Source organism: Simochromis diagramma, unplaced genomic scaffold, assembly GCF_900408965.1.
Source record: "Simochromis diagramma unplaced genomic scaffold, fSimDia1.1 OVJJ01000606.1, whole genome shotgun sequence".
NCBI classification, from domain to species: Eukaryota; Metazoa; Chordata; class Actinopteri; order Cichliformes; family Cichlidae; genus Simochromis; species Simochromis diagramma.
This window is the reverse complement of record NW_024387233.1, coordinates 426,098-438,867: the sequence shown is the minus strand read 5'-3', so window position 1 is coordinate 438,867 and position 12,770 is coordinate 426,098. Positions and strand designations below refer to the sequence as shown.

The window sequence follows — 12,770 nt, the reverse complement described above, 5'->3', positions numbered from 1 at the left end:
ATAAAATAAAACTAAGTAAAACCAAAATAACAACATTTAAAAGTAATTATGTAAAAAACTAAACAAAATAAAATACTAATGGGTGGGGGAATCAGGGAAACACCTCAGCAGGTGCCAGCACTCGATAAGCTCACTCCACCCAAGTCTCTTGCTTTCTGTCCTTATGTGTTGAACTAAAAATATAGAACGTCTTCAAGATAAATAACAAGTGGGGGTAAAATACTAAACTTATCTCAAGGACTGATACAGGTTGAGCTTCTGGGACGCCCACTTCTCCAGTTAGTTCCTAATTTTATGTTGTGATATATTTTAATAATCACATTTATTTACCGTACATCCATTTTTTTCTGTCAGTCTCAGCTGTAACATTGTAAAGTAAATAAACAACTTCAGTCATAATTGTGTACATACAAATATCAGCTGATATTTGCATATTGTATGGACTTTTATAATAATTATAATAAACCTGCATGCAGGTTTTAATTCATTTTCATTCTTCAACTGGCTTCATTAATCTGTAATGGGGGAAATGTCATGTAGACAAAGTAAACAGAGTCAGAAAAGCACAAATGCAGGTGAAAGTTGACCAATATGAACATTTATTTCTGGAAAGAAGTTACAAATCATTTCCAAAGAGTTTCTACTCAGATTATAAGATATGTTAATCTGATTTTACTTTCTTTTTCAGATACAGTCGTTGTAGCAAGGTATGCCTTTTTTTAATCCTCTACTCTGTTTTCCTACTGACAGACTGGTGGACTAAAGGATGCTGCGCTATGACTGGATGTGCCTCGAATTGGGACAGTAGTACTTTATTGGTTACAAGTTTCTTCTTCAAATGGCGACATGAGAGAAGGAGGAAGAAGAGGAAGAGCAGCGAGCGGACTGCAGTGGCACATGACGTTTAAGGTATCAGCTGCAGAGTATAGGGACACGGAGGAGATGTGAAGGGAGGAGCAGTTAATGAAGAGATTCATTTTCCTGCCTCAGTTAAGACAGCAGAACCATGCACTTAAATTTAGGAGGTCCTTAAAATCGCTAACAGTAGAAAGGGACCCAATTTGAATTTCAATCAATCTACGCCGTTTTATTTGCTTACAAAAAATATTTTATTCAGCTTAGAATCACTTCCTATTTTGCTTCTCATCATCCTTGCCCTTCATGCGGTGTCTCTGTGGCCCATCAGTGGGGCCTGCCCCACAGTTTGAGAAGCGCTGAGCTAAAGTAAAGAGAGCACAAGAGTTTTAAAACAGATCTGAAGCACTGAACTGTTCACAGAACTTAAAAGCAAAAAAAAAAAAGTTTATTTTGTGTTACTGTTTGGTCTTCAACTTCAATTTTTATAAGAGTTTGACTGGGTTAAAGTGTCCAAATCAGTTGTTAAATGACTTGTTGGTACAGAGATATGGCTGCAACGTTTAGCTGATTAAAAAAACAAAACATTAACCTCTGCAGCAAAATGTCCTAAATCTGCTGACTCAAGCTTTTGAAATGTCAACAAAAAGATGAAATGCGACGTAAATTATCTACTGCAGGGACATGCCTCTCACCTGCTGCAGAGGCGTGTAGGTGGGGGAAGATTTTCAACCATTTGGGGATTATGTCCCCACCAAAGAAACCAAAGTGGCTTTGCAGAGACACTGTTAAAGCTGCAGCTCAGGACTCGAGAGATTTGTGGACAGCCTGACGCTGCTACAAGAAGAGGAACGCGAAGTATGACACTCTGAGAACTTTCATACAGGAAAATGCAAAGGTGCTGCAATACTTAAAGTACGCCTTAAGACTGAAAGAAAAACCTCTCAAAGCATCCGTCGATGAGCCACATGCAGAGAAGACAGACGGCCCGAGTATGAAATAAGGACAGACGATGAGGTACGACCTGAAAACAACACGACTTATGATGAAGTCTCGTCATAATAAATAATCCTACAACTGTTACTGCATAGCTCAGTGAAAAGCAATACCTGTAGAAAATAAATAACTTAAATATACAGCTAACAGACAAAACTGCATCAGTGTGTGCTCTAGCCCTTTTTCACAGTTGGCTCATGAAAACAAAAAAGACAAAAATAAAAACAATACAAGCACGGAGCTGGTCATCGAGCACGGCTTACTGGGCTGCAGGATCGAGGCGTCCCACTGCTGAGACGTGCAAGCTACAAAGACGGAGTTTGCATCAGCTGGGGAAGGCGAAACTTTAATGTCTGAAATGAACACACCACTGGTGCAAGTCATTTAAACACTGGCTGGTAACTGTTTGATTCTTTCACAGCTTAATGCTTTGGTTATACTGACCTCCAGTGTTTGCAGCTTACATTGAAACACAGATCTTGTCTGCAGAGATAAAATATGAAGTGTGTAAACCAACCAAAGAAACAATGAACCTGAAGCAAGAACCTCTAATACGAATAGAAGCAGATTTGAAAGAATCTTTGGGGTGCGAACAGTAAATCAAGACATTAAATACATATATGATCAGCTGTCATGGTTTTGATTTGATCTTTTTCATTGTATATACAAAAATGTGCAATATAAGTGTGTCCTTTGTTAAGAAAATAGCTTTTTAAATGTACATGTACAACAAACGGCTAGAAAAAGTGTATTTTTGCAGCAAACCAGATTGCTAAACTCAGGAGAAAGCTAGCTGCTGAAAAAGCCATGGGTCACCTTACTAATGCTAAAGCTAAGTCTTACTGTTAAGATTTAGCTAAACTCCTGATAAGGGTAGCCATCATGGCTGCCATCTATTTTTCCCTTTGTGGTCATTGCTACCTCAATTTCATGGAATAGATTATAAACAAAAGCATAGTAACTACAAAGCTACAGTTAGAGTCTGAGTTAGCCACAGCTACTTTCGCGTAAAGATCTTTTTTTTAATTATTATAAATATTTAAATATATTTTACTACTTCTGTATTTCATTGTGAGATGTGCAATCTATGGAAGCTTATTTTCACCCCTGAAAAAAAGAAAAAACAAACAACCAAAAAAAACAAAACAAAACAAGAAGCTGCCGGATTGAACAAAGTAAAAATTTCAACTTGCAACAAAATTTCACTTCAGCATCTTGAAATTTTGTCTAAATGTCCAAGTTAGACATTAAGTTACTTTTACGCAAGTCAAAAATTTTGTGATACCAAACTTGAAGATTTAAGTATAAATATTCATTAAGTTTTGCGATGACCAAAAATACAGATTTATATTCATTTTTATAGGATTTTCTCCCTTCAAGTTGTAGAAACAACCTTCCATAGAAATGACACAATTGAAACAAACCATGTCTTCAAGCTAACACCAATTAGTTTGGCAATGCTGTAAAACAGAAAATTTACTTTTGGACTTATTTTTATGGTTCATCTTTCTTAAACTACTTTTTTCCCCACTGTAAGTGATAAATACATTTACAGCTTTGGAAAGAAAACCAATTAGACAGCCAAAGGCAGATGGCCATCTTCAGATAGCCAAGGCTAATCTTAGCTAAAGCTAAAACCCTGTGTTGCTGTCTGTAAATTTGTAAGACTAACGTTTTGGTTGTTCAGTTTGATATGTTACAGAGACCATTTTAATAAGTTCATAATAAAGTTAAAGGAGCTAAACTCCAGCGAACACCAGTTAACTAAGCAGCTTTTAGTAGGTTCCATAGATGGTTAACTAGGTAGTTAGCACTGCTAAGGTTATGGGGGCTTAAACAGTAAAAAGCTAGCTGCTGTTGTAATAGCAGCTAACCTTAAAGCCTGAATAGAGATAGGTATAAATATTGTCCTATTTGTCATCTGGAAATTACCATTCATTTTAATGAGTTTAAAGATCATTTGACTGCAGCTAAACCAGTTTAGAACAGAAAGAGATAAAAGTCAGTCAAACTGTGGCTAATGCTAGTTTGCATAAATCTGAATAGATATTCTCTTATTTTTGGTATTTTCATGCAAGTTGTACTTTAAAGTGTCTTTAAAATCACCAATGATGCAACTGTAATATGCATTACAAAACAACAGTTAGATGTACTACTTAACTCAGTAGGATATAATGCTAGGTGCTGATGCACCAGCTAATAATGTCAGAGCTAGCCTTAGCTAAACCGGATTGTAGTTATACCAGTAAGCTTAGCAGATCTCAACAGCATTAAGAAATTTCATGTGACCCTTAAGTCATATATTCAAATGTATTTGCTAAGTGGCAGAAACTTGGCTGTAAGGGTAATAAACAAGCTATTGTTTCCCAAAGAGGTTAAAATGGAATATTGTTCTAAGACAGGGTGCACTGTCTTCATTTTAAATGTTGAGTGGGTACAATTATGTCACTTTTTATGCTTAACAAGAAAACTACTTTAGAGTTTGATATTCAGCCTCAAAACTCATTTTTCATACAGCTAACAGTGCTTCTGACAACATCACTCTGGTTAATGGTTTTATAATCGTTTCTGGTCCTTTATCATCGGCATAATGCATTAAAATGTTCTTGCATGAGGTCCATTGTTTCTCAAATGTTTCAACTCTTTTAGTCAGTCTTGACTTGTCAGCCATAAAGTTAATTTCAGACACGCGTCTCCAGCATTACAGCACATTCAGCCGCTGGGAGGGGAAAATTGTGCATTTACACACAATAACAACCAATAAAGTGCAGGGAATGTAGATGAGAGTGAGTAAAGCTGTGTGAGTCCATCATCATCATCATCACTGTCAGGATACATTTACTCTCAAACTGTGAGACAGAGGAAGGAAGAGGAGGACAGTGATGCTGTGCTGGATGAACATGAGCGTAGTTTGATGATATCTGGGAGCAAAGAGCTGAATTAGGACGGAAAGCTGGAACGCACTGGAAGCGAATTCATAACAGCTGACAGCCGTTAGCAGGTTAAAGCGTCTACAGTTGTATATTTGGAGAGGCTCTAAAACGACTACACTACAGTGTTACATCTTGTTTCTATACCCGACTGTATGTTTGTTGTTATATATTTATAGGGCATTTTCCAGTGTTTGATATAATCACTCACTAACAGATGGCTTCAAAAGAAATGAACCTAATTCAAGTAAGATTTGTGGTGCAGGTCTGTTCGACTGGTGCATCAGAATCGGGCGCTTCCAGTGCGTTTCTGCGGTAAGCCTGACCGGAGCGCCTAAATACAGAAGGTGAGAAGTAGAACAGGAAGCTGACCATAGTCCGAACATAAAGCGGCAGAATGAAACCATTTTTCTTTCCTCCAAACGATTACTTTTTCCTGTATTTTCTGAGAAAGCTAAAAATGTTCACGGGTGGCGTCTCACGCGCCACGCTTTGACTGCTGCTTCCTTCGTTTAGGAAGAGCAACGCTATGGCCCCAGCCATTTTCCTCACCTTAAGGTAAGTGCTGGTCTCCAGTTTAAAAGCCTGTAGTCTCCCACCTGTAAACACCTGATCCCGCCCCCCCACCCCTCAGCAGGAAACTTCAGTCCGTGACGGTGCGTTTCTATAAAAGGAGGCGTGCGGTGGAGCAGACCTCAGCTGCAGCGTCTCACGTGCTCTAGCACGTACTCTGGGAAGTGCAGACTGCACACCTGCAGACCGTCCAGTTTGCAAGGCATCCTGGGATACTCGTCCTCCTTCCACTTGTTTTCCTCTGGGTCGAATGTGAGGATGGAGTCACTGTAATGGCCGTTGTAACACAGACCGCCCAGCACCATGATCTGCCTGTCCAGCACCGCCACCCCGTGACCGCTGCGCCCGATGGGCATGGAGGCGAGGATGGTCCACTCGTCAGTCTCTGGGTTGTACACCTCCGTGGACGGGCAGCCCTGCGACTCGAAGGACGCCCGCAGGATCACGCACACGCCTCCGAACACGTACAGCTTCCCGTTGTGAGAGATCATCTTGTGGAAGCAGCGGGCGTAGTTCATTTTAGATTTGTTCTCCCAGCAGCTGGCGTGGGTGCCGGGCAGCAGCGGGCCGCGGCCAGCGCGTGTCCTGTGTGAGTCCGACCCGCCCGCGCTCCCCCCTCCGCCCCCACCTCCTGCTTCCCGGCCCGGATCGAACACGCACACCTGTTTGGAGGTGGAGGAGGAGGTGATGCCGCCCGTGATGTACAGTTTCCCGTTCAGGACGGTTCCCTCGTGGCCGTACTTGTTGACGGGGTACGGGTCCACGAACTCCCAGCGGTCCTCTGTGATGTCGTATCGCTCCGTGGAGTAGAAGGTCTCGTCTCGCGTGCGGCCCGCCACGGCATAAATAAACTTTCCAATGACGCCCACGGCGAACTCTGACCTGCGAACGACAAACAAACAACTCAGAAGAAGGTCGGCGAGGAAATCAGCTCTTCACTACGCAGCCATGACCTCGGGCTTCTCTCACCTGGGCACAGACATGTCCGCCATGCGTAGCCACGAGTTCTGTCGAGGGTCGTAGCGGTACACTTTAGAGGAGGCGTGAAATTCACCGTCGGGCCCCAGCTCCTCTCCGCCCAGCAGGAAGGCGAAGTTGTTGACGATGGCCAGGCAGTCGGGTCGCAGCGGCACCTGAGGTCCCTCCAGCTCCCACCACACCTGAGACACAGGTAACCAGTTAGATCCAAACACTCCATCCTGAACTTTAAAGGAGGATTACAGGCTCAGCGAGGCAACTCGGAGATATTCTCCCCAACAGCCGATGGGACGAGGAGCGCTCAGAAAGGGAGGCAAGATAGACGTGTCAGACAGGAAGCACACAAAAAGGTACAAGCATGTAGCCAATTTCCATGTACGCAAACGAGCGGCTACCTTTGGACGCTGCAGCAGGAGGATCTTGCTGTTGACCATGCTGTGGCCAATCATTCCCCTGAACACGGCCGTCTGCGGGCGGACGGAGCGGATGCGGTTGGAGCGCGTCTCCACCAGAGGCTGCTGGTTGACATCATGAAAGTAGCTGAGAGCCTGATCGACCTCCTGCCGCAGCTGCCTGGAGTAACGGTAGAACTCCGACGTCTTCACCTGAGTGGAGGAAAGCTGTGAATTATGGGGCTGGCTGTAGGCTTAACGTTGCTACGGTGACCTGCGTCGAGCCAACGAAGCTCAAAAAATGAAGGCGACCGTCCCCATTTACGTCGGTCAGAAAGCAGCGCTCACCTTCTCAAAGATGTTGGCCGGGGTCATGAGACAGAAGCGGATGGACTGCACGATGGTGTCCGTGTGCCTCCAGCGCCGCCGGTCGTGCCGCAGCCACGCCTGCACTGCTTCGTACAGCTCGATTTCTGGGAAGCGACTCAGAGCGTCGCTGTTCAAGTACGCCTGGATCAGACAAAGAGGGGCAGAGCAGGTTTGTTGCCACTGCAACTTCCACAAACACTACAGAGACCACAAGAGATCAATCCACAGCAACTAGAGAAAACAGTGCAGATAAGAAAATGCAATACAGCAGAAAACATTAAGGCATCTCTGGAGCATTTTCAACAAAATATTACTCCCAAAACAGAAAATCCATCCCATCAGAGACCTGTGCATGTGCCCGAGTCTCTGCAGGTCTAAACCTACGATTACACGTAAGCTTTAAATTTCTATTCTATCAAATGTCACTGAGCAGCTGCTACATCTCAAAGTAATAATCTTCCTCTCCCGTCTCTTTCTTACACCTCCTCGGTCTCTCAGGGAGAACTTCTTATTCTCCACATACGTCTCTGCACCGTCAGCTCACAGAGAGGCTGATCACAGCTGCACACTCTGTGTTTGCTGCTTTGTCTCAGATTAACTAACACTTCATAAGAATGAATTCAGGTTATGTTTCCACGCCCTTATTAAAGCTGGCTACATGACTTTACTGACATCTGCACGAATTAACACATAACAGGAACGAGAAGGTTAAAAAAGGACTTAAACAGGACCGTGGAGGCTTTACTTTGGATTAGTTTGACTTTAAGGGTGAGATTTATCCACCATGAAACCGCTAAACTCTCTCGTTGATATTTATCGACAGCTGCTGCATAAAATACACTTTATGAGTACTGAGAACAACAAATGTGCCTTTAATTTGCTCATCGCTTTTTCCTGAACCCCCCGGGAAACATTTCTCTTGCAGTCTGGGCTATTTGTACCTCACTAATGTATTTGCATTTTTCTTTAAAACACACACCAGGAGTCAGACACAGCCCAGGACTGTCAATAAAACACGCTCCTATTAAAGGTGTGAGGATGCCTGCACAGGAGTGCAAATTAAGAAGAGTAAACACACATTTTCAGATGAGTTTTTTTAAATCAGAAAGAAGTAAAACAGTTTAGCTCCAGAATCTTTCTATAAATAAAGATTATAGTCGATCACTTTATCAGGTTAGAAACGTCTTTCTTTGTCAAACTGACTCTAAACTGTCGCTTTAACAACTTTTCCTCAGACTTCATAACAAAGAAAAGCGCGACACATAAGCACGTTTTGCATTTATAGTTAAAATCTGTGCTCGTTTGATCAAACCTGCAGTCTCTCGAGGCTGAGGTAGGACAGGAAGTCGGGTCGGCTCATGAGTGGGACAAAGTTTTCGAGCAGGAAGTTGTCGAGCTGCTCCTGGACGCCCTCCACGCCCACGCTGAAGTCCTCCAGGAGACGCATGACCTCGGCGCAGTTCTCAAGGCAGATCTTAGCCAGCAGGAAGGAGCAGCAGAACTCCACCGCCTCCGTCAGCTGGACGTACATGGCCGCCTGCGGGGAGAGGAAGACGCGTTCTTAAAGCGACTGCGGATTGAATTTTGAGGCTCACAAGGAGCTCCGTTGAACTGCGTGAGTTACCTGCAGGATCTCCTGCACCGTGGGCATGCTGAGCTCCAGCGAGCCGTAGTACATGAAGCGGAGAATGTGGCCGAACCCAGCAGCCGTCAGCCCCTTCATGTGGATCTTGTCCTGGTCCCGCTCCCTCATGTCTGCCGTGAACATGACCCGGAAGTAGTCGCTCTGGGTGGCCAGCAGCGCCTTGTGGGCCTGCAAGTGGGAGGAGCAAACCAAACGGGGTCAAAGAAGGAGAAAGGCCAAACCTAGAGTCATCCTTCAAATGGACCATTGTGTGACATGTGCTGTAGTTGCGTACCTGGAAGTGGTGCTCCTCGATCAATAGCGTGACGTCCAGCAGCAGACGCTCCTCGTACAGCGCCCTGAAGCCCGACGACACGCTCCCATCGTGCACCTGAGACAGGTACACCTCCACATCCGCCCCCGACATAACACACCTGAAGGCGCGAGCGAGCCAGAAGAGAAGCGTGAACGAGGAGAAAGGGATGAACCGTGAGGAAATAACAACCACACGAAAAGCAACTGAACACACAGAGAAGAGACGTCGCTCCAAGGACACAAAGGTGCTGAGAAACAGTAAGCGAGCAGCTGGAAGGTCGTTTAAAGGGATGTTAAAAAGCTTTGCACTTCAGCCGCCGCGCACCAACTGCAACACACCAGCTGACGGAGAAGAGAGAAAACCCTTCACACGAGGCACGCACAACACAAACACACAGAAACTCACACGTGCTCACCGAGAACGTAAACACACACGCAGCACACTCACCTCTGATTGGCCACGGGCATGTCAGAGGGGGTTGTCCGAGCCAATCAGAGGACAGTGCCCCTTGTGTCCAGCAGATGCTAACAAAGTCCCTTTTCTGAGCGTCAATCACCTGGACGACAAAGCCAACACAATTAAAGCGTGAACGCCTGCAAACTTCCACCAGAAACATGTGATTTACAATCAGAAATCATCCGCATGCTTTTAGTCTCATTTCAGCAGCTTAGTGTTCATATACATGATCAACTCAGTGTGTTTACTCATCATGATACAAAAAACATAAATAAAAGTTGAATGGAGGTAAAACGATGGTGGGATTAAAAGAGGATTCCAGTTTATTACAGCCTGCATTTTGTTTTTTGGGGGGAAATCTTGGAGGTTATCCACCTCAGGAACAGGCTGGCATGGAAATCAGTTGCATTTAGGATTCTGTTGGTTACCTGATGATTATCCTTCAAGATTTTGCCGTCAGACTCTGATAACTTCATGACAACAATCACGGTACGAGGCCAGCACCTCCAGCTGGTGGCGTCACAAACTCTTTAGAACCACAGCTAACGGTCGCTACATTAATAATTCGCTTACTGGCCGACTAGCAAGAGCATCAGCTTTTAAAGGTCTAGTTGACTAGTGATGCACACCGTGCCTGTTTCTACTTCCTCTGCTCTCAGTTTCACTACATGCGACCTCCTCACAGACCGAACAGGAGAAGAGAAACCTCCAAACTGATGCTGCTTTTAGCTACGTCAGCTCTCCTGCTGCTGACGCGCTGCGAAATCAAATGATGTAGCTTTCTGGGTCCGAACTTCAGTCTAAATATGAGATTGTGTTCTTTCCCCCTTATTTGAAGACACAGATGGTAAAAGCTCAGGCTCTGGGGTCAGATATAAAGTTATTGTTTTCAAGAGATGAAACCAAAATAACCCCTGAATTTAAAACCACCCAGACTGTAATAAACTGGAATTTAACAACCAACATAAAAATCTAATTAAACACAAATACTTAAGAAACAAATGAAAATGAGACGTGGAAGAGATTCAAAATATGGGAAGGACAAAGAAAACTGAAGGTTACTTTTGTAGGAGATGGAAGCTATGGGTGACAGGAATAACAGCGTGTATGGGAAAGGAAGGTGGGAAATAACCCATCGAATCACTATTACTAGCGATTTAAGTTCGGTATTTCAGTTAACTACAAGTATTGTTATTTTTTCATCATCTGTACATGAATAAGTGGAAATAAATGTGATAGAATAACTTCTATTACTTCTAAAGCATTAAAAATCACTGGTATCATAGCTAAATTTAAGGAGCCAAGACTTTAACCTTTGACCCCTCGCCCTTCCCCCATCACATCCTAAAACTCAGCGGCCGAAATGAGGCAGATGGTCTGGAGGAGGGCAGAGTGGAGATAAAAATGTATATTTATGGTGCAGTTCTGCGTGTTTGACGTACCTTTTGGAGCCCGGGCGAACAATCACAGGCTTCGACGGCTGAGCGCTAAGGGGCCGCTCGCATTTCCTGTGTTTGTGCTTGCCTGGTTCTGACGGGAGACAGAAAAAGATGCTCTCAGAGACAAAGAAGGCTTAGATGAAGAGGATACCCATCAAACAGTCCACGGTGCGTTCAGGGGCTTGTAAATCACAGCTCTCGTGCACAGAAGTGCTGTAAAACACACATCCTCTGCAGTTTACATGAATATTTAATTTACTGGCTCTTTGGTAAGAGTTTCACCTGTGACAATTTAAAGGAAAATCCAACGTTAAAGCGACAAGTACTGAACAGATACATTCGTTTGTGTGAGAGGTGTTTCTTCTCAACCTGCTCTCCAAGTCAGGTCCCACGTGTGCGTGCGTGTCCCAGTTTGAGATGTTTTAATTATGAAGATTGAGATTTTTTATTATATCAATGCTTTTGTGAATATGCCAAATGTCTTCCGCCTCTGAGAAATGAGGATCATGCTAAGCTACTCTAGCGGAGCTGGAAATGTGTGTTAAGGCTAAATTGTTAACGAAAGTTGAGGCTTTGTTTAAGCTTGTTTGGTGCTATAGCTGATTAGTCCTGTCAGCACTGCTTTCAGGGAAAACGGGATGTAGGCAACAGAAAGCAGCTCGCTGAATCGGTCTAGCCTCGTTTTCATCTGTCTCACCCGGTGGCTGACCTCACCTGGGTCTGCCTCCAGGTGAAAAAGAAAACATCCGCACACTTGTCACCAAAATAAGCCTCCCGCTAACGTGTTGAATCTGCACCAACACGCGGTTCAAACTGCCCTCGGTTTCCGTGTTTACTTCTTCAAACAGCAGCGGGGGGACAGCTTTCTCCGAGCCGCGACTGGAGCTCCAAAACAAAGGCTAACGCTGGCGGATAACGGTCCCCACACTCGGCTGTACTGACGGAACATGGCGGCGTACATTTGTGGAAGATAAAGGAGGAAACCGTCGCAAACTGAGCGGATATTTCGCTCCGTGTTTGGCTAAACTCGCTGTCACGACTCCGAGTTGGAGCTACAGGGGCTCCGACAGCTGCTTAGACCGGCGGAGCCGCTTTAGCTTAGCCTGAATCCAGCCGTCTCACCTCGGCGGTGCGAATCTCCACAACCCCTCTTCGACCAGCCAGCTCTGGCTCCGTCGGACATCAAGTTGCGAGTTCGATTCCGAGATCAAGAAAGCGGGTGGCAGCGTTGCACTGCCATGTTGGCATCAGCGTCCATCTGCCAATCGCACAGACCCCCCACACGGAGCTAAATTAAACGGGTAAAAAGCCACAGCGGACCACAGGCTCTGCGGACGCCATTTTCTGCACCGGCGTCATTTCCCTTTTGGGCGGAACTGAAGGGCGTAGTGCGGCGCTGCATCAAAGATCGTGTATTTACCAAGAGGAATCACTCCAACGAGAAAGAAAAAAATCCCTAAACATAGCCGGTTTGCGATGATGGCTAACTTACTCAAACCACGCACGAAGAGAAAAAAAGCACAAAAACACTTAAAATGATTTTGTCTTTAAAGAGATGCTAAACAGCCCCAAAGTTATTGAAAATAACTACGCTACACACTTTCACATGAATAATGCACTCACATAAATGTACAAATGGTCAGTCCTCAATCATCCAGGTAAAGAATTCCCAGAAAGTTCACTTTGTTCATCTGGATGTTTTCACTCATCAGCGTGACTTCTTCGGTGCATCTGCATAAGGACTGAAACTTGGTGTCAGTTTCATCATCGTTAACATACAAATTATGATGACCGTTGATCAATGACCACGAGTACCATTCACGCAGAGTGGGGAATCCACTC

At 44.5% G+C, this 12,770-nt stretch overlaps 1 protein-coding gene across 3 annotated transcripts; it reads right to left on the bottom strand.

Annotated features, from left to right (window-relative positions):
* Positions 1-576: 576 nt before the first annotated feature.
* Positions 577-12,307, bottom strand: klhl15 (kelch-like family member 15). Of its 3 annotated transcripts, XM_040052469.1 has the most exons (11): positions 12,051-12,079; positions 10,932-11,019; positions 9,481-9,589; positions 9,013-9,151; positions 8,718-8,906; positions 8,406-8,630; positions 7,073-7,234; positions 6,728-6,937; positions 6,324-6,514; positions 5,334-6,236; positions 577-1,219 (listed from the first exon to the last, which is right to left on the bottom strand). In XM_040052469.1, exons 3-10 carry the CDS (start codon positions 9,498-9,500, stop codon positions 5,477-5,479), a joined length of 1,896 nt encoding a protein of 631 aa, XP_039908403.1. In that variant the 5' UTR covers positions 9,501-9,589; positions 10,932-11,019; positions 12,051-12,079; the 3' UTR covers positions 577-1,219; positions 5,334-5,476. The 3 variants fall into 3 exon arrangements, with proteins under 3 accessions (XP_039908403.1, XP_039908402.1, XP_039908404.1); XM_040052468.1 differs by lacking the exon at positions 9,481-9,589 and having other exon boundaries at positions 12,051-12,307; XM_040052470.1 differs by lacking the exons at positions 10,932-11,019; positions 12,051-12,079 and having other exon boundaries at positions 9,481-10,925.
* Positions 12,308-12,770: the final 463 nt, after the last annotated feature.